We start from the raw sequence: 19428 nt of genomic DNA on the forward strand, positions 1-19428 counted from the left end.
CGGAGGTGGAGAATCACCAGAAAGCTGGCTGACTGTCAAAGTTGAGGTCTAATAAGAAAAGGTTTAGTGTTATTCTTGTTGTTCGAACTTTATTTTGAAAAACCACAGTTTTGTCCAACATGCATTTACACAGATAGCACTTTGTTTTGTTGTGGCTGCTACACCACAGTTTTTAATAATGGACGGAAGTAGATCCTAAAGCCAGAGCTGCACGTGCGCGATGGGACACCTTTAAGCAGACATATGATTGGATCGCGCTGACGTCACGTCGTCTTCCATCCCCGTTACAGTCCAAGTGGATGCTGCGCTGCAAAATCGGAGATTTGGTCGGAGAGAAACTCGCTGTCTGGTAATATTTTATGAATATGTTCAATGTTTGTACATATGTCAGTCGTCAGTTACGTAGCACGTTAACATTTTGTCATGTTGGTGGAAAAAGTAACGTGGTTTTTAAATCCTTCCTCTGATAAACGTAACCGCTTTGCAATGTAGTTGTGTAAAAAACGTGACTTTTAGGAGACGATGTGTGAGTAGATGAGAAAGTCAGTTAGTCTGTCTGCTAAAAATGATGTTTCTATGTGGATGAAAATATAACACAACTGAAAGCAGAGCAAACCTTTACTGCCGCAGCCCTCTGCGCAACTTAACGAAAGTGAAAGTAGGATTTACTGAGGAAAGGACATGATTCCATCATGTAGCATAAAGGCAGGGCGTTGAAATCAAGATAATAAAACTATATAGTGTCACATTTAGTTTAGAGTTAACAAATATTTACACATATTTATGTTTTCACTTCATTTTCAGAACAGAAAGTGCTTTATCCAATGAATCGACTGTGCATTCGATCCTCCCTCAGAACCATCAGTGTTCTGGTTGTTCATCTTCTCATACACGTCTGTGAAGGTAAATTAAGTATTTTTATATTAAAGATACAAATGGAAGTTTGTAAGTACATTAATATGTTTCTTTGCAAAATCTTGATTTTGAAAAAAAAATGCATTAAAGTCGCTTATGTTTAAAGATTATTTATAATATGAAATAATATGATACATTATAAGTTTGTTAATTTCCCCTCTATGGAAATGATTAGGGAAACTTGCAGAGTGAACTGGTCCAACATGTTCTCATCCCACAGCATCAGATTTTGACGCTTTCTAAGGCGTCAAATTGTGGCGCTTTGTACGTCCTTGTTATATTGAGGCCACAGGTACCTTTTGGCATTAATATTGGATGCTCCAAGTACATCACAGTTTGACTCCCTGGGAACAACTGTGTCCAGTATTGAAGCTGCAGGTTCACTTTGGCGTCAATTTTGGACGCTTCTGTTGTGTCACCTTATGATGCGACAGCAACAAATTTATATGCACAACAAAACTACATTGAGGTCAGAGACAACAACATCAGGGTATGTTACGTTAAGAAACAACAAGGGTTATGTTTGGGCACAAAAACTTCACAGGGAGGTTAAGTTAGAAGACAAATTACACAAAAACAAAACGCTACAAAAAGTGACAACTGCACACACCTGTTTCCTTAATACAGTAACCACATGCAGCACGTCGTGAAACAATTATCAATAAAACAAACTATGTCTCACACTAGAGTCAAACCTCGGTCTCCTGTGGAAAAGTCTTTTGTATCGTTGCACCTTCCATCACCCCCGTCCTCATACCTGCGATACTTTCTCTCTTCTTCTTTTACGTCATCAATTTTGTCGTCACATATTGAAATGCTGGGTTTTTTAATGAACTACACTGAAAGCTCAGAGCATCAATCACTGACGTAAATGGGAACTTTCAGCATCAGCATGTAACACAGAAGGTCTTAACAAAGAGGTGATTTTTAATCCCTCAGGAATGTGAACGGGCTGCTTGGTCACACATTATCTATTGATAATGTGAGATAATGTTAATATAGTTTAGAAAATAACTTTCAGGGACATCTTCTCTTCGGTGGTTACAGTACACAGTGTATATTCATGAATTCTTACAGCTGAAGTAATAAATGTTTTCTTTTCAGGTCAGTCTCAGTTAATTGGTTCAGTCCAGCCAATAGTGGCAAGAGTTGGTGATGACATCATGTTCCCTTGTCACCTTGAACCTGCGATGGATGTTGCTGCAAAGACGTTGGAGTGGACGAGACCTGATCTGAACAACATATTTGTCCACGTGTGGCGTTCTGGTCAAGAGTTAGTGAAGACAAAACATCCATTGTACACAGGAAGAACATCACTGTTCACTGATGAACTGAAACATGGAAACATGTCACTGAAACTGTCTGGAGTGAAACTTTCTGATAAGGGAACATACAAGTGCTTCATTCCTGATCTTAGAACACAATCTACTGTTGAAGTAGTAGTTGGTAAGTGGACATGTTGTATATACAGTACTATATGAGTATTGTTGTATTAACAGTTGCAGTGATGGTAACAAGTAAAATGTGTAGTGACAATCTAACATCAGCCTCAGTGTTATTTACTGTCTCACTCTATAAATGTTTGGAAACTGTATTTGTGAAATTCCAGAGCAGTACATCATTGCAGGAAACAAAACACTTCTTCCAGTCAGACATCTGATTTTTCTATTTAGGATATAATGAATTTATGCATGATATGAACTGTCTGCAAGATGATTTAATTATCAGCCTTGAAAGGAAAAACTCTCCAAACAAATGCAGGTTTGCTGGTATTTTAATTATTGGTCCAAGTATCTACTGATGTTTCTTTCTTGTGCTCAGCATCAGATGCTGCTGCCCCTCCTGTCATCAGTTTCTCAGGGGTTGATGAATCCAGCAATGGGGTGGTTTTACACTGTGAGTCTAAAGGCTGGTATCCAGAGCCTGAGGTGTTGTGGTTGGACGGTGAGGGAAACGTCCTCTCTGCTGGACCTACAGAGACAGTCAGAGGTCCTGATGACCTCTATATTGTCAGCAGCAGAGTCACTGTGAACAAGAGACACGGACACAGATTCACTTGTAGAGTCCAACAGAACATCATCAACCAGACCAGAGAGACACACATAGATGTTCCAGGTTAATATGAGTTTTCATATTCATGCTGTGTTAATTATCTTACATTTCTGAATATATTTGCAGTAACTGTCATTAATATTCTGTTTAACTATTTTAGATGATTTCTTTAAGGTCCAGTCCAGATGTTCTGCTACCACAGTGGGTTTGGCTGTTAGTTTGGTTGTTTGCATCATGTTGATTCTTTTACTTTTACTTCTCCTGTGGAAGAAGAAAATTAGTAAGTCACAAACTCATCACACAGAAAAAGTGAATTGTCTTTATATTGAGTTTTTATTTTATAAGCTATGATATAAACACTAATGTGCTATATTTTATATCCAGTCAGTAAAACTGTTAAATGTTTCATTTTTATAGCCCATTTTATATTTTAGACTAAATATTTTATTTTGTGATAGCTCCCTAAAGAGTAATAAGATGTTGTTGTTTTTTTAACTATAATTCTACTGCCTTTATTTTTACACAGTTTCCAAGACAAACCAGATGAATGAAGTTGAGTCTAAGGACCAAAAAGATGATAATGCTGAAACTGAGTTTTTGACTGAAGACAGTCAAAAAGAGACAGAGCAGGTAATGACTGACCAAATAAAGCGAACTTGTAAGTACAGAAACAGGACATGTGTATCGAAGGGTCATAGATCATTACCATCAATTTTTAAACACAAAAATAAATAAGCTAAAAATCTGATCTGTCGCCTTTTAAGTTGCTGATGGTTTCCAAAGAAAAAGAGGAGGTTTCCTCTTAAATCTGTGTTCATTTTATAATCGGTTCATCTGTATGTTTCTATCTCTAATTATGGTTTAAAACATTATGCACAATACACTATGATGTCCAAATTACAACATTTCAGTAACTTTCTGACTTTCTGATCTAAGTGCATTATCTTTCATAGTGTAGGTTGGTTGAACACAAGTCAAAAAAGAATGACTCAAATTTGTTTACACATCCAGATTCACAGATGTTAAGAAAATACTGATGGTAAATCTTATGTCCATCATGTCATGTAACCATTAACTGACCTGTAAAACTTTTGATCCTCATCTCTTTTCTCTCCCAGCTGGAGGAAGAAATAAGAGACACCAACAACCAGCTCCAGGAGGAAAACCAGAAAGAAGAGGGAGCTGAGAAAGAAGTGAAGACCTTGAATTAATTTGATCATTATTAACTTTCTACATTCAGATAACACGTTTACTCAACTTATTTTCCACACGACACTGATTCATGTTAAAATTGAAGTATTTCTTTAATTAAGAGTAATGACATTATAAGATGACCCCACACTTATTCCTCTGAGTCTGATGATGCCGACTTCATTAGTAGGAGTAAAAAATCCAATGTTTCATTCAGAGACTTAGTGCAAATACAAGAATACATTGTAAGTTCTTTGCTGAATACAACAGTGATGTTAGTGTTTCAACAAAACCATTTTTTTTAGAATTTTCTTTTTTGTTTCTGAGACTAAGATGATCAAAACAATTGTGAGAGTAAATCTGAGACTTTGATTTAAGACACTGATTCATGTTCAGACTTTTTCGTCCTCAGTTCATCTTTAAATGTCTCTCAGCTGCACATTTGTAACCCAGATCTTTTGATTTATTGAACATACTGATGGTAAATCTCATGTCCATCACATCTCATGTAACCATTAACTGACCTGTAAAACTTTTGATCCTCATCTCTTTTCTCTCCCAGCTGGAGGAAGAAATAAAAGACACCAACAACCAGCTCCAGGAGGAAAACCAGAAAGAAGAGGGAGCTGAGAAAGAAGTGAAGACCTTGAAGAATTCGCTGGAGGTTTAATTTGATCATTATTACCTTTCTACATTCAGACACGTTTACTCAACTTATTCTCCACACGACACTGATTCATGTTACAATTGAAGTATTTCTTTAATTTAATTTCTTTAATTAAGAGTAATGACATTATAAGATGACCCCACACTTATTCCTCTTAGTCTGATGATGCCGACTTCATTAGTAGGAGTAAAAAATCCAATGTTTCATTCAGAGACTTAGTGCAAATACAAGAATACATTGTAAGTTCTTTGCTGAATACAACAGTGATGTTAGTGTTTCAACAAAACCATTTTTTTTAGAATTTTCTTTTTTGTTTCTGAGACTAAGATGATCAAAACAATTGTGAGAGTAAATCTGAGACTTTGAATTAAGACACTGATTCATGTGATCATTCACTGATTCAGACTTTTTCATCCTCAGTTCATCTTTAAATGTCTCTCAGCTGCACGTTTGTAACCCAGAGCTTTTGATTTATTGAACTTTTAACTTAACGTGGCATTTAGTTCATTTAATTCACTGTGTATCTCTACTTTGGATAATGTGACTCCTAAGAAAAAGTCTGTGTCTGCATGGTTTTCTACTGATAATAGAAGCTTTAAAAAGGGAGTATAGGAGTGTAAATAAAGACAAGGCTTCATGGATAATATCTAAACTGAGATGAATACACAGATGAATAGTTTTAATATCCAAATGAAAGAGTCATAAGTGAAGTATTTATTTGTGTTAATTTAGAGTAAAGAAAGTATTTGTGTACTCGTCTATGTTAGACAATTAATTCTACGAACAATTTTTTTTTCCTTCCACAGAGCGCATGTTTCATTCAGTGATGTAGAAATGGAAGATGAGACACATGAATCTCTGTGGGTTAAACTAACTGAAGAACAACTGCATATCGCCCTCATAAGGAGAGCTTCAAAATACGACAATGAAGAAAGGTATTATCTATAAGTCCCATGATGCACTTTAAACTATTGTAAACTGTATTGTAACTGTTTCCCAGTGTGTTGATGATAATGTGCTTTATATCAAATAATAGTCACTTCTATGCTGTGGTAACTACAATAATACATTGTTAACATAACCAAATGTGAAGTGAAGCTTGTAAGAACTTAAATTAAACATTGAACTGTTTGTTTTTATGTTCTTGATTTGTGTCTCTTTAAAAATCATTTATTTTCATCATTAGTTTACAATTTCCACTCTCACTCTCCACAGATGGTTTACAGCCCTTAGTCTCTGGTTCACTAATTCACTGAGCTGAACTCAACTTGTTGTGTCTCTGTGGTGTGTAGGACCCCAGACTTATTCCATCTGGTCTTCATCTTCCTAACCAGTGTTAAAAGCAACAGCTAATTTAGCAAAATGAGTCATTGCATGAATGTATAAAGTATGTGACCACTGTCCATAATCAGTGCTTTAGTTCATCAAGTACTAGAACAACACTTTGCTTTGACTTCACTTAATGAAGTCATTTAGCTTTTATTTACTCACTAGCAGTAGATGTAGTTACACCTGACACAAATAAAGCCACTTGCTATTTCAACTACAACTCTCACTAGAAATAAGTGAAACAGGAAGAATGTTCTACATATGTAATGAGTCAGTGTGATGTTCAGTCAGCAGTGACACAACATGGATGTTACAGCTCTGCACATCAGACTGTGTAAGTACTGCATCTTCTGTCTGTCTGTGCAAATAAAGTACTTCTACACATGTCCTGAGCTTCTCATAGTTGACTTTAAAACTGATTTTTCAATGTGACACCATCACAAATGATTGTGTGTGATTGCTCATTTCAGACCACTGCTGTGTTTGTCTCTGGCAGTAATCCATAGCAGGTTTAGCTCGTACAGATTAAAACATCATGAGTGGGTTTTGTCCCTTTACCATTGTCTCTTCAGTGATTTCTCTGCTGGTGCTGCTGGCTGTGAAAGTTCAGACCAGCTATGGTCAAAACAATCATCTCACTGTTAAAAGGTTGTTAAAGTGAGAGTAATGGTTTACATGAAAGCTGATGTCTGTTAAATCAAAGACTAAAGTAGGTGAAGATTCTTAACAACAGTGACTCATCAGTTTTTGGTAAGTGGATTCTTGTTAAACAAACACCATGAAGTAAATGGTATTTTTTCCATGTGCTGTTTAGTCGGTGATGTGATCCTGAATCTTCCTGCTGCTCCTCTGACTGAGGGAGGTAATGTGTCTCTGTGCTGCCAAAAGAAAGAAACTTCAAGCCTCAGAGCTCAGTTCTACAAGAACAGTTTCTAAATCAACAGCAGCGTCACAGCAGAGATGACCATCTGAAAAAGGACTCTACAAATGCAGAGTGTCCAGAGGTGGAGAATCACCAGAAAGCTGGCTGACTGTCAAAGTTGAGGTCTAATAAGAAAAGGCTTAGTGTTATTCTTGTTGTTCGAACTTTTATTTTGAAAAACCACAGTTTTGTCCAACATGCATTTACACAGATATCACTTTGTTTTGTTGTGGCTGCTACACCACAGTTTTTAATAATGGAAGGAAGTGAATCCTAAAGGCAGATCTGCACTGGCGCGATGTAAGGTCTTAAAACAGACGATGATTAGATCGCGCTGACGTCACGTCGTCTTCCATCCCCGTTACAGTCCAAGTGGATGCTGCGCTGCAACATCGGAGATTTGGTCGGAGAGAAACTCGCTGTCTGGTAATATTTTATGAATATGTTCAATGTTTGTACATATGTCAGTCGTCATTTACGTTGCACGTTAACATTTTGTCATTATGTTTGTGGAAAAAGTAACGTGGTTGTAAAAACCTTCCTCTGATAAACGTAATCGCTTTGCAGTGTAGTTGTGTAAAAACGTGACTTTTAGGAGACGATGTGTGAGTAGATGAGAAAGTCAGTTAGTCTGTCTGCTAAAAATGATGTTTCTATGTGGAAACTGCCGCAGTAAACCTTTACTGCCGCAGCCCTCTGCGCAACTCAACGAAAGTGAAAGTAGGACTTACTGAGGAAAGGACATGATTCTTCATGCAGCATGAAGGCAGGGCGTTGCGTGCTGAAATCATGATAATAAAACTATATAGTGTCACAGTTAGTTTATAGTTAACAAATATTTATGTTTTCAATTCATTTTCAGAACAGCAAAGTGCTTTATCCAATGGATCGACTGTGCATTCGATCCTCCCTCAGAACCATCAGTGTTCTGGTTGTTCATCTTCTCATTCACTTCTGTGGAGGTAAATTATGTATTTTTATAGAGATAATGTTAATATAGTTTAGAAGATAATTCTCACCGTGACTTTTCAGGGACATGTTCACTGTGGTTCTTACAGTACACAGTGTATATTCATGAATTATTACAGCTGAAAAAAACATGTTTTCTTTTCAGGTCATTCTCGGTTAATTGGTTCACCTCAGCCTGTGGTGGCAAAAGTTGGTGATGACGTCATTTTACCATGTCACCTTGAACCTGCTGTGGATGTTGCTATAAGGATGTTGGAGTGGACGAGGTCTGACCTGAACCCCAGATATGTCTACATATGGTATGCTGGTCAGGATTATGTCAATATGAAAAATCCGTCCTACAAAGGAAGAACATCACTGTTCACTGATGAACTGAAGCGTGGAAACATTTCACTGAAGCTCTCCAACGTGACACCTGCTGATGAGGGGAAATACAGATGCTACATTCCAGACAGGAACGAAGAATCTGTCATTGAGCTGGTTGTTGGTAGGTGGACACACACTGGATGTGTATGTTTTCACTTAGATCTAAACTCTTACTTCCCTGTCAAACTTTTTTCCTTTTAGTTTGACTTTATTATTAAGTATTAACTAGGTATTATTTTACCAACTAATCAACAAGCAAACTGAACTTCAATTAACTCCTTTAAAACCAGCAGCCAGCAGCCTCGTCTTAATATTTTGATGGTTATGTTCAAAGGTAGCTAATCCTAATCCTTGGTCTTTGATGTATTGCAGTATCACTACTGTAGAAAACTATATAAACAGCAAAAAAAGGTGATCATTTTTTATCACAGCAGACAAATTTATGATTGTTCTATTATTTATTTCTTTATCGGTGTAGGGACAGTGGCTATTGTCAGTATAGCGAATGCATCAGTGTCGGCTTAAACCTTTTTTTCCCCTTAGTTCTTGAGCAACAAATGTTCTTTGCTTTGGAAGACAAGAGGGTTAAGTAAGGTAGCTCCTCAGCTCTTTTTAGCCATTTTCAAACGTCACAATTCAATAAAGCACACAGTCATCAAAAGTGATTCTTAGACAGCATTAAATCTGTGTAAGTGCTGATCCATATTTAACTACAGCTTTTACAGTAATAAGATTATAGTTGTAGAACTTTCTGATTTTAAAATGTTCTTTGTTCTCTGCCTCAGGTGCTGTTTCCTCACCTGGAATCAGTGTAGCAGGACTTAATGCATCCAGCAGTGAGGTGGTTTTACAGTGTGAGTCTGAAGGCTGGTATCCAGAGCCTGAGGTTGTGTGGTTGGACAGTGAGGGAAACGTCCTCTCTGCTGGACCTACAGAGACAGTCAGAGGTCCTGATGACCTCTATACTGTCAGCAGCAGAGTCACTGTGGACAAGAGACACGGACACAGATTCAGCTGTACAGTCCAACAGAACATCACCAACCAGACCAGAGAGACACACATACATGTTCCAGGTTAATGAGTTTTCAAATTCGTACTGTGTTAATAGTTTTATATTTCTGTCAGTATTTGTAGTAACTGCCATTAATATTCTGTTTAACTATTTTAGATGATTTCTTTAAGGTCCAGTCCAGATCTTCTGCTACCACAGTGGGTTTGGCTGTTAGTTTGGCTGTTTCCATCATGTTGAGTGTTTTACTTTTACTTCTCCTGTGGAAGACAAATAGTAAGTTACAAATTCAATAAACAGAAAAAGTTATAAAATTGTATAATTGTTTTATTTTATAAGGTATGAGATGAACACAAGTGTGCTATGTTTGAAATGCAATCAGTAAAAATGTAAAATGCTTCATTTTTATAGCCCATTTTATATTTTAGACTAAATATTTTATTTTGTGATAGCTCCCTAAAGAGTTATCAGATGTTTTTTTTTTCACTATAATTTTACTGCCTTTATTTTTACACAGTATCCAAGAGAAACTAGATGGATGAAGTTGAGTCTAAGGGCCAAAAAGACGATAAGCTGATGCTGAGCTTTTGACTGAAGACAAAAAAGAGACAAAGCAGGTAATGACTGACCAAACAGCACAAATAAAGCATTTGAACAAGAGAAATGTGGAAACAAACAGCGAACTTGTAAGTACAGAAACAGGACATGTGTATAGAAGGGGACTAAAAATATCAACCAAAAAGTCTCAGCTGAGCAAGAAAGGTACAAAACTTTCACAGTTAGAAAGAAGATCTGTGTTTCCAGAAGAAATAACAGCTAATGATTGAAGAGTGGAGCAAAGAACAAAGAACAGAGGAAAATCAAATACACTACATGAGCATCTAAGAGATACAATAGGGTCAAAAATTGGCTTTGGAAAACTAAGGAAACATGAGTGAGAGAAAACATGAATGAGGCAAAGAAACTACAAGAGAACAAGTCCTGACCTGAGAACAGTAACCAGGAAACAAAGTAAACACTGAAATCAGTCCAGAGGTCAACTCACAACAGCAGAGAACATGAAACCAAACCAAGGCAGAGCAAGAAGAGATGGTGGCTGGAACAGTAGTGAGTGAGTGTGAGTGTGTGTGTGTGTGTGTGTGTGTGTGTGTGTGTGTGTGTGTGTGTGTGTGTGTGTGTGTTCTAACAATGCACCGTTTTACATTAATTTACCCACAAACAAAGACCCCACATTTAAGACCAGTAGGACCAAGACACAGGTGTCTGAGATTATACAAAGGATTTACCAGATCAGTAGACATGGAACCATGGAGCCAGTTAGGATTCTCATTTAATTTGTTACTTTTACCTCCATCTTTCTGCTGCATGTCTCAGTTAAAGAATCAGAGGTCTGTGGAGCTTCAGGTGCAACAGAAGAGACAGGAAACTGATTTTAGTTTGCATGGGGGTCAAATTAGGGACCCACTCAAAGAAAATGGTGCTGGAGGGTTACTCGTTTACACATTTACTTAACTTATTCTCCACATGACACTGATTCATGTTACAATTGAAGTATTTCTTTAATTTAATTTCTTTAATTAAGAGTAATGACATTATAAGATGACCCCACACTTATTCCTCTGAGTCTGATGATGCCGACTTCATTAGTAGGAGTAAAAAATCCAATGTGTCATTCAGAGACTTAGTGCAAATACAAGAATACATTGTAAGTTCTTTGCTGAACACAACAGTGATGTTGAACGTTTCACCAAAACCATTTTTTTTAGAATTTTCATTTTTTTTTTTCTGAGACTAAGATGATCAAAACAAGTGTGAGAGTAAATCTGAGACTTTGAATTAAGTCACTGATTCAGACTTTTTCGTCCTCAGTTCATCTTTAAATGTCTCTCAGCTGCACTTTTGTAACCCAGATTTTTTTATTTATTGAACATTTAACTTAACGTGGCATTTAGTTCATTTAATTCACTGGGTATCTCTGCTTTAAGTAATGTGACTCCTAAGAAACAGTTTGTGTCTTCCTTGGTTTTCTACTGATAATAGAAACTTTAAAAAGCGAGTGTAGGAAGATTCAGTGTAAATAAAGACAAGGCTTCATTCATAATATCTAAAACTGAGAGATATGAATACTTTTAATATCCAAATGATGAAGTCACAAGTGAAGTATTTATTTGTGTTAATTTAGAGTAAAGAAAGTATTTGTGTACTCGTCTATGTAAGAATCTTCTTTTTCTTTGGGCTGTTCCCTTTCAGGGGTCACTACAGCGAATCATCTGCCTCCATCTAACCCTGTCCTCTGCATCCTCTTCTCTCACACCAATTAACTTCATGTCCTCTCTCATTACATCCATAAATCTCCTCTTTGGTTTTCCTCTAGACCTCCTGCCTGGCAGCTCCAACCTCAGCATCCTTCTACCGATATATTGACAATGTCTTCTCTGAACATGTCCGAACCACCTCAGTTTGGCCTCTCTCACTTCATCTCCAAAACATCTAACATGAGCTGTCCCTCTGATTTTATCCATCTATGTAAGACAATTAATTCTACAAACAACATTTTTTCACTCCACAGAGCCCATGTTCCTCTCTGTGGGTTAAACAAACTGAAGAACAACTGGATATAAACCTCATAACGAAAGCATTCAACATATGACAATGAAAAAAGGTATTACCTATAAGTCCCATGATGCGCTTTAAAGTATTGTAAACTGTATTGTAACTGTCTAATAATGTGCTTTATATCAAACAGTCACTTCAATGCTGTGGTAACTATAATATTGCAGGGTTGACATAACCAAATGTGATGTGAACTTTTAGTGCTTTATAGGCTGGTTTATATTTTTACCTGTAAACTATTATTTATATTGTTGTTGTAGCTACTTTTTAAAAACCACTCTTCATTGATCAGACAGAACTCAAACGTCTATCCATTAGCTGTCACTGCTTATCCCAAGTTGGTTACGGGTGTGTGTGTGGGGGGGCATATCCCAGCTGCCATTGAGCAAGAGGTGGGGTACACCCTGGACAGGTCTCCAGTCTGTGTCACAACAGAGAAAGACATACACAGACAGACAACCAACCCTTCACACTTTCTGAGTATAGTCAATAGGGGTGGACCCAGAGAGACAGACGGAACCAAGCAATTGGGAAGGTAAGAGTGGTTTTATTGGAGAGTTATGCTGCAAAGGGTAGAAACGGGGGGAAGGGGAGTGCAGGCAGAAAGCAACTTCCGAGGAGTGAGCTGATTGGTCGGAGGAGCTTGGTCAGAGCAGAGGACTGGAAGAGACTGGTTTCAACTGGCAGACATGGAAAATGGGATGTACTTTCATATTTTTGGGGAGTTTGAGTTTTACTGTAGATGGGTTAATAGTTTTTTCAATAGGAAAGGGACTGATATATCAGGGGGCTAACTTCCTGGATTCAGTGCGCAGGGGAATATTTTGGGTAGAGAGATAAACAGTCTGACCTAGTTCGTAGGTGGGGGCCGGGGCTCTGTGGCGGTCGGCTAGCCGCTTGTTCCTGTGCGTTGTTCTGAGGAGGGCTGGCCACTCTCTCTCCACAGTCTATAGCAGCGGTGTATGTGTGCATGGATGGATGGATCAGCAATCTCTGTTTTTTTTTCTGGCTTGGAAACATAGGGGGCTGGTACCCTAGGGAACACATGAAGAGTGAGAAACCTGTGGCAGAAGAGGTGAGAGAATTGTGATCATATTCTACCCAAGGTAGAAAGGAGCTCCAGGTGGAGGGGTTGGAATAGGTAACACATCTGAGGGCTTCCAGGCTTTGATTGGCACGTTCAGTTTGACCATTAGACTGGGAGTGGAATCCCGAGGTCAGACTCACTTTTGCCCCCAGAGTGTTGCAGTTCAAATGAACTGTGGACCCCTGTCCGAAACTATATCACAGAGGATGCCATGAAGGCAGAAGACATGCTGTGTAAATAGTTGAGAAGTTTCCGTGGCTGTGGGCAGTTTTAGTCGGGGACAAAGTGGACAGCTTTGATGTTTTTAGACCCGGTGCGGTAGGTGAGGGAAAAGTTGAAGTTGTCAAAGTAGAGGGACCATCGGGCTTGACGAGAGTTGAGGTGTTTGGCAGTCCTTAGTTGAGAGAGGTTCTTGTGATCGGTCCAGATAATGCAATGGTTGTGGCACCCCCTCTAAGCCATTCCTTTAGGGCCAGTTTCACTGCCAGAAGCTGAGTAGTTCCTCTAGGTCCAGTGGAATTGGGTGACAGGGGACGTTAGTTTGGGTAGGGGGATGGCCACTGTGCTGTAGTTCTTGATGAAATTTTGTTATAAATTGGCGAAGCCCAGGAAACGTTGCAGTTGTTTCCTCGTTTTCGCTCTTGGCCACTCTGTGACAGCTCGTGTCTTCTCGGGGTCAGGTCTCACCTCCCCCTCACCGATGAGAAACTCTAAGAAGGACACGGTGTTTACATGGAACTCGCACTTCTCTGCTTTGACAAAAAGTTTGTTTTCTAATAGCCTCTTTCAGGCCAAAAGGCATCACCAGATAGGGGGAGTCTGGTCGGAGGAGCTTGGAGACCCAATGCAGGAGGGAGATACAATGAACGAACGAGGAATTCTCAGAGTTCAGGTAAAAAGGCTAGATTACTCAAATACCGTGGAAGTTAATGAGTTGATCTGGCGATTTGTGGCTTGCAGGAAACAGGTATATGAGCAGCTGTGATCAGGGTGAATGATTGCATGCAAGTGTGGCCGCCGCTGCAGTTCCAGGTAAACTAATAAGCAAAAGACAAGCACACACATACACAAAAACAGGCAGGGAGAGGGGGGAAAGGAGGAGAGAGGAGGGTGGGTGCTGTGACACAACCATTCACACTCACATTCACACCTACAGCTAATTTAGAGCTAACACTGATGTGTTTGGAATGTGGGAGGAAACTGGAGGAAACCCACACAAACGCCACACAGAAATGCTGCAGCTGACAGGGATTAGAACCAGAGACCCTGTAGCTGTAAGGAGGCAGCGCTAACCACTCTACCACTGTGCCGCCTTGAACTTCTGTCCCTTCAATGAAAATGAATATAGCACAAAGCCCCCAACCTGGTAGACAGGTCACTGTTCCCACTCTGCCCATGAACATCAACAATGCTCTGACTTTGAAAAGCAGTCAGACCCACATTTAAAAGTGGCTTTTAAAATGTAGCTGCTCTCTGTTGCTTTGCTGCATGTTGCTGCCTGCATCGTTTTTTCTTTTCATTTAAAGAACAATCATCCTGCAGTATAAAGGCAGGAGCTGTGGTTCTCAACATGTCAACATATGAGTTTATTATTAACTTATGAGATATTGCCTGGTGAAATCAAGATAATAAAAATATATAGTGCTTTGAAGTCTCCACAGGACTTCGTTTATAATTACCAAATATTTACACATATTGGGGAGGGCTGCGTCAGGAAGGGCATCCGGCGTAAAAACTGTGCTGGATTAACCTGTGGACTAATGACCCACTGTGGTGACTTTAAAACGTACAGGATAAGACAGAAAAAAACAAACAAAAAGATAAATAACAGTAAACCAACTAAGTTCTACACTTATTGATTGTGTATTTTAACATTATCTGCTAAATATAACTTTTCTATGCAATTAAACTGCAAATGGGATTTTGGTTTTGTCGGCAACATAACATAATGTTCCTATATAACCTTTTTTTTGAGTCAGGTCACACACGCAAATAAAAACAATACACACACCTTGATTAGGGTTTAATAAAGACATGTATATGCTATCCAAACACTGTTCTGTTTTGAATGTAGGATGGGGCAGGTACCATGGCTGGAACTCACAAAATGGCCACACCAAAAATGCAATATGTGGCTAGACTGTGGCACCATAGAACCAAGGTTATGATTAGATATTGTCCTGTGCCTCTGTCTTTTTATACCCAGCTCTCCCCACAGCGTTCAGAAACCTCCTTGTATTTTTCTTCCTTACCTATTTGTCTGTCAGTTACTATCATGCTTATTGGTGCTGTCGTTTACGGTGAAACTAATCAGCACTATTGATGTGACAGTGGAGCAGGAAGTGGAACTGAGGGACTACAAAATAAAAGGGGGGCAGGAAGTAAGGCTGATGAATATGACAATTCTTTACGACAAAACAAAGAAAATGTGAGGACGACTATTTTTAAAGCAAAGCCTTGAAAGACTTTCACCAAAGAGTTGATCACAGGAGTGTTGCTGTCACACATGTTTTCATCATCATAGAGTCTAGTTGATCAAAGCCTTATGATACAGATCGTATCACTTCTTGTAAAATAAAAAAACAACCAATACTTCCTAAACACATCTGGATTATCTTAATATATTTGATGACATTTGTGTCTGGTTATGAGAACAGACACCAGAACTAACGTACGAAATCCCGAGTTTAAACTTTCACCGGAACAGCGGTTTCAGGTCTGCACACATACAGAAGGTAGAGATTTGAAACTACTGTGAGAGTTGCCTGCGATGTGTGGACGTCTACACCTAATGATATTTGTGGTTCATTTTACTGACAACAGGCTGGAAATGAATGCTATGAAACGTGACCTTCCTTTGCCATATTTTAGTCACAAATTGTCGCTGTATGGTGGATGATTTTCTTGTTATACATCGTATGTCACAGAATCCCTGGTGTTCTGATATGTCGATATCAAGGAAAAAATCACATCATGATTGTATTGTATGGTGAGTTCGCCTGTGATTCTCACCCCTGCTTACTATCAGTAGAGGTAGTTAGACCTTTGACACAGTATTTAACACACACAAATGAGGCCACTTTCCATTTCAACTACAACTCTCACTAGAAGTAAGTGAAACAGGAAGACTTTTCTACGTATGTAATGAGCAATAGGTCAGTGTGATGTTCAGTCAGCAGTGAGACAACATGGATGTTGCAGCTCTGCACATCAGACTGTGTAAGTACTGCATCCTCTGTCTTGTACATGAGAGTGGGTGACTTATGTCCCAGTTTGTTGGTGTGTTACACACAGCTCTCTCTTTCAGTGCATTCTTTGTTGATGCTCTTGGCTGTGAAAGTTCAGAACAGCGATGCTCAAAACGGTGAGTTTACTGATCATTTACATATCTATACAGAAATGTCAATGTTTTTAGTGTTTATTATATTATACGTGTTGAAGTTATGTTGACAGTTTTACAAGTTGCTTTGCCTTCGTACCACTGTTAAAAGTTTGCTAAAGTGAGAGTAATGTTGCACATAAATACCTCCGTCTCAGACATAGCTTTCCCTCGGATCGATCCAAAAAGACTTCAGTTCTTTCAGTATGAGCCAGTCTCCGTGAACTGTGAGGAGATCGATGGGCCGACTGAATATAGAGTGATGAGGAAGCTCAAGCAATCAGTTCACACGAACGATTTCACTTGGGAAACGTCGACAAGATCCCACACCATTAAAACTGCATATCCAACTGACAGTGGAGAATACTGGTGTGAGGACAAAGACGGGAAAAGAAGCAATGGTGTCAACATCACTGTCACTGGTTTGTGAAGCAACTAATATTGCAAAAACACAATTTGTGAGATTTGTTTTTTGTAAAATCAAAAACAAAATCATATTAAGACCTTAAATGTGTCGTTTAGCCGGTGATGTGATCCTGAATCTTCCTGCTGCTCCTCTGACTGAGGGAGGTAATGTGTCTCTGTGCTGCCAAAAGAAAGAAACTTCAAACCTCAGAGCTCAGTTCTACAAGAACAGTTTCCAAATCGACAGCAGCGACAAAGCAGAGATGACCATACACAGCGTGTCCAAGTCTGACGAAGGACTCTACAAATGCAGAGTGTCCGGAGGTGGAGAATCCCCAGAAAGCTGGCTGACTGTCAAAGGTGAGGTCTAATAAGAAAAGGTTTAGTGCTATTCTTATTCCAAACTTTATCATAGTTTGTCAAACATTAGTAGCGAAATTGGACAAATTGATAATTAATTTGACTATATACTGTATAACTAATCACATGTTCTAAGACTTGTTCAACATTTGGATCAAAACTCATAATCATAATGTTTCTAATGTTTTAATTTGTTTTAGCTCACCCTAAGGAGCTTGGCCACCGGTGGATCCAAGTCAGTTTTTTATGGATGCTTATGCTCCTGCTGGTGCCGGGTCTAATTTGCTGGTACGGGAAACTTACAGGTACAGGAAACAAAGGATTTCTGATCTGATCTTTCTGCGTATAGTTCATGTTATTTGTGTTCTTGAACGTACTGCTGTGCACAGGGTTTAGAGGGCGATCGAAGCCAAAACTATTCATCCGGTAGTCAGCAAAACATGTTACTGAACAGCTAAAACTGCAACCAGGCCACGCTTCAGCAAAGATCTGTACAAAACCTTTTATCTAGGGCAGCACGGCGGTGGAGTGGTTAGAGCTGCCGCCTCACGGCCAATCCACCTGCCGGCTGTTGCCTTTCCGTGGGACGTTTGCATGTTCTCCCATAGCTGGTGTCCAAAGGCCTGCAATGAGAGCTGGGATAGGCTCCAGCCCCCAGTGACCCCTGAACAGGATAAGCAGTCAAGATAATGGATGGATGGAAATGTTAAAAAAAAAAAAACCTGCAAAGCACAGTTCACAAAGTGCTTGTTGTGGTAGACTGAACACTATAGAAGCATTTTGCTACTTTCTGCTAGAATAAAATATTTCTGTTAGGACAAAACTAATTCTGCTTTCCCTTTTAATGTTTCAGTCAACAGCAATGTGACAAAAACTACCATCAACCAGTGGGTTGACGAAGGTATTTACCGACTTTTTGAGAAAAAACTACTTGTGGAGTTCATTGTGTCATAGACAACAATTTTGAAAACTAAAGGAAAAAATGTGTTTCTTAAACATTTTGTCTTCAAACAGAGCCAGAAGGTGCCATGTTAATCTTACCTCAAGAGCGAGTCTTTTATTCTTCAGTCTGCTACAGGTAGGACTCAAAGTGACACCATGCTGCTTATTTTGTGCTGAGGTAAAAACATCTACGACCTGGATAAAGCAACTTTAAAATCACGGTCTCATTTTGTCAATGATGCTGCATAAGTTATGGCCATCACGAGAAATAAATAATTTAAACACAGTGAAGGATAAAAATGAACACATTTTTGCATGTTTCCTTAATGTTTTATGTCCTATGCGATGACAGGTCGGTGAAAGTAGAAAGACACCAGTGAAAGACAAAGGAAATCAAGCTGTGTCATATCCTTAAAGCGGCTTAAAGATGCTTTTTGTTCTACACATTTTAAACTTTGTGATTGTTTTCAGAAGCCATATGTGACATTTGTTGCAGTTTGGCTGCAGAAAGTGTTTAGCGAAAGAAAACTGTAAAACAATTTCCGTCCATCACCAACGGAGACAATAAAAGGGAAACTAAAAAGTCACAATTTAAGTAAATAAAGCTCCTGTACATCACAAGATACCGTGATAGTTCTTGTCTCTTTTATAATATGTTCTCTGAGACACACAAACATTAAGGCTGTAATTACCCGAATTATTACCATCTGAAAACAGCGTTTGGACACTTTGTGCTCTTAACTGATGACAAAAACAACTGTCATCTTCGCTGTCAGTGACAGTTGACCTTGATTTTAAAAATGGACTGATGGTGTTTCATGGTCTGAGGACTTTGACTCAGTTTCAGCATCAGAGTGTTTATTTTTAGGAATGAGACGTTTGTACGTGTTTAACAGTTAAACCACCTTGTTCCATCTGCTCTGTGTGTTCACATGTCTTCAGAAGCCGCTTACAAGAAGTGCTGCAGATATAATTACACTCGCTGTGATGAAACCTAAGACTTAGTGTGTCGTGTTTCATCTTAGATTATAGGAGCAAAGTGTATTTTTAAATGTAGCTGCTCTCAGTTTTCCCCGTGCTGTTTTTGCAATGACTTTTATTTTGTTAACACAAACATATATCAGTGTGGATTATGATGGATGATATACAATTGTACGTGTACAGAGAGAAATAAAGCCTGCTTTCAATATTGCAATATCACTTTTCAATATGTATTCAGAAC

The 19428-nt window shown here is 38.8% G+C and overlaps 3 protein-coding genes across 9 annotated transcripts; all 3 read left to right on the forward strand.

Annotated features, from left to right (window-relative positions):
- Positions 1 to 6540, forward strand: LOC137137586 (butyrophilin subfamily 3 member A2-like). 6 transcript variants are annotated; one of them, XR_010915756.1, is made up of 10 exons: positions 7 to 349; positions 805 to 903; positions 2020 to 2361; positions 2737 to 3030; positions 3128 to 3247; positions 3494 to 3597; positions 4086 to 4160; positions 4721 to 4822; positions 5632 to 5760; positions 6041 to 6540. XR_010915756.1 is itself a non-coding variant. In XM_067524044.1 (9 exons), exons 2-9 carry the CDS (start codon positions 825 to 827, stop codon positions 5650 to 5652), a joined length of 1110 nt encoding a protein of 369 aa, XP_067380145.1. In that variant the 5' UTR covers positions 6 to 349; positions 805 to 824; the 3' UTR covers positions 5653 to 6540. The 6 variants fall into 6 exon arrangements, 5 of the variants coding, with proteins under 5 accessions (XP_067380148.1, XP_067380146.1, XP_067380145.1 ...); XM_067524044.1 differs by having other exon boundaries at positions 6 to 349; positions 4721 to 4795; positions 5632 to 6540; XM_067524043.1 differs by having other exon boundaries at positions 5632 to 6540.
- A 763-nt stretch (positions 6541 to 7303) lies between these two features.
- LOC137137589 (butyrophilin subfamily 3 member A2-like) lies at positions 7304 to 9489 on the forward strand. Its single transcript, XM_067524052.1, has 4 exons — positions 7304 to 7502; positions 7939 to 8038; positions 8191 to 8532; positions 9197 to 9489. Exons 2-4 carry the CDS (start codon positions 7960 to 7962, stop codon positions 9487 to 9489), a joined length of 714 nt encoding a protein of 237 aa, XP_067380153.1. The 5' UTR covers positions 7304 to 7502; positions 7939 to 7959.
- Positions 9490 to 9967: 478 nt separating this feature from the next.
- On the forward strand, positions 9968 to 19402 carry LOC137137588 (low affinity immunoglobulin gamma Fc region receptor III-like). 2 transcript variants are annotated; one of them, XM_067524050.1, is made up of 8 exons: positions 9970 to 16339; positions 16428 to 16484; positions 16658 to 16921; positions 17022 to 17264; positions 17465 to 17569; positions 18118 to 18165; positions 18279 to 18342; positions 18559 to 19402. In XM_067524050.1, exons 1-8 carry the CDS (start codon positions 16309 to 16311, stop codon positions 18584 to 18586), a joined length of 840 nt encoding a protein of 279 aa, XP_067380151.1. In that variant the 5' UTR covers positions 9970 to 16308; the 3' UTR covers positions 18587 to 19402. The 2 variants fall into 2 exon arrangements, with proteins under 2 accessions (XP_067380150.1, XP_067380151.1); XM_067524049.1 differs by having other exon boundaries at positions 9968 to 16484.
- The last annotated feature ends 26 nt before the right edge of the window (positions 19403 to 19428 follow it).

The sequence above is a fragment of the Channa argus genome, chromosome 12 (genome assembly GCF_033026475.1).
Source record: "Channa argus isolate prfri chromosome 12, Channa argus male v1.0, whole genome shotgun sequence".
Taxonomy (NCBI): Eukaryota; Metazoa; Chordata; class Actinopteri; order Anabantiformes; family Channidae; genus Channa; species Channa argus.

Excerpts from the sequence above, each read along its gene's own strand:
- LOC137137586 (XM_067524043.1), top strand. The coding sequence starts at position 825 with ATGAATCGACTGTGCATTCGATCCTCCCTCAGAACCATCAGTGTTCTG. Across the intron at positions 904-2,019 it reads TCTCATACACGTCTGTGAAG|GTCAGTCTCAGTTAATTGGT; the intron begins GTAAATTAAGTA and ends TTTTCTTTTCAG. Across the intron at positions 3,031-3,127 it reads GACACACATAGATGTTCCAG|ATGATTTCTTTAAGGTCCAG; the intron begins GTTAATATGAGT and ends TAACTATTTTAG.
- LOC137137589 (XM_067524052.1), top strand. The coding sequence starts at position 7,960 with ATGGATCGACTGTGCATTCGATCCTCCCTCAGAACCATCAGTGTTCTG. Across the intron at positions 8,039-8,190 it reads TCTCATTCACTTCTGTGGAG|GTCATTCTCGGTTAATTGGT; the intron begins GTAAATTATGTA and ends TTTTCTTTTCAG. Across the intron at positions 8,533-9,196 it reads TGTCATTGAGCTGGTTGTTG|GTGCTGTTTCCTCACCTGGA; the intron begins GTAGGTGGACAC and ends TCTCTGCCTCAG.
- LOC137137588 (XM_067524049.1), top strand. The coding sequence starts at position 16,313 with ATGTTGCAGCTCTGCACATCAGACTGTGTAAGTACTGCATCCTCTGTC. Across the intron at positions 18,166-18,278 it reads CAACCAGTGGGTTGACGAAG|AGCCAGAAGGTGCCATGTTA; the intron begins GTATTTACCGAC and ends GTCTTCAAACAG. Across the intron at positions 18,343-18,558 it reads TATTCTTCAGTCTGCTACAG|GTCGGTGAAAGTAGAAAGAC; the intron begins GTAGGACTCAAA and ends ATGCGATGACAG.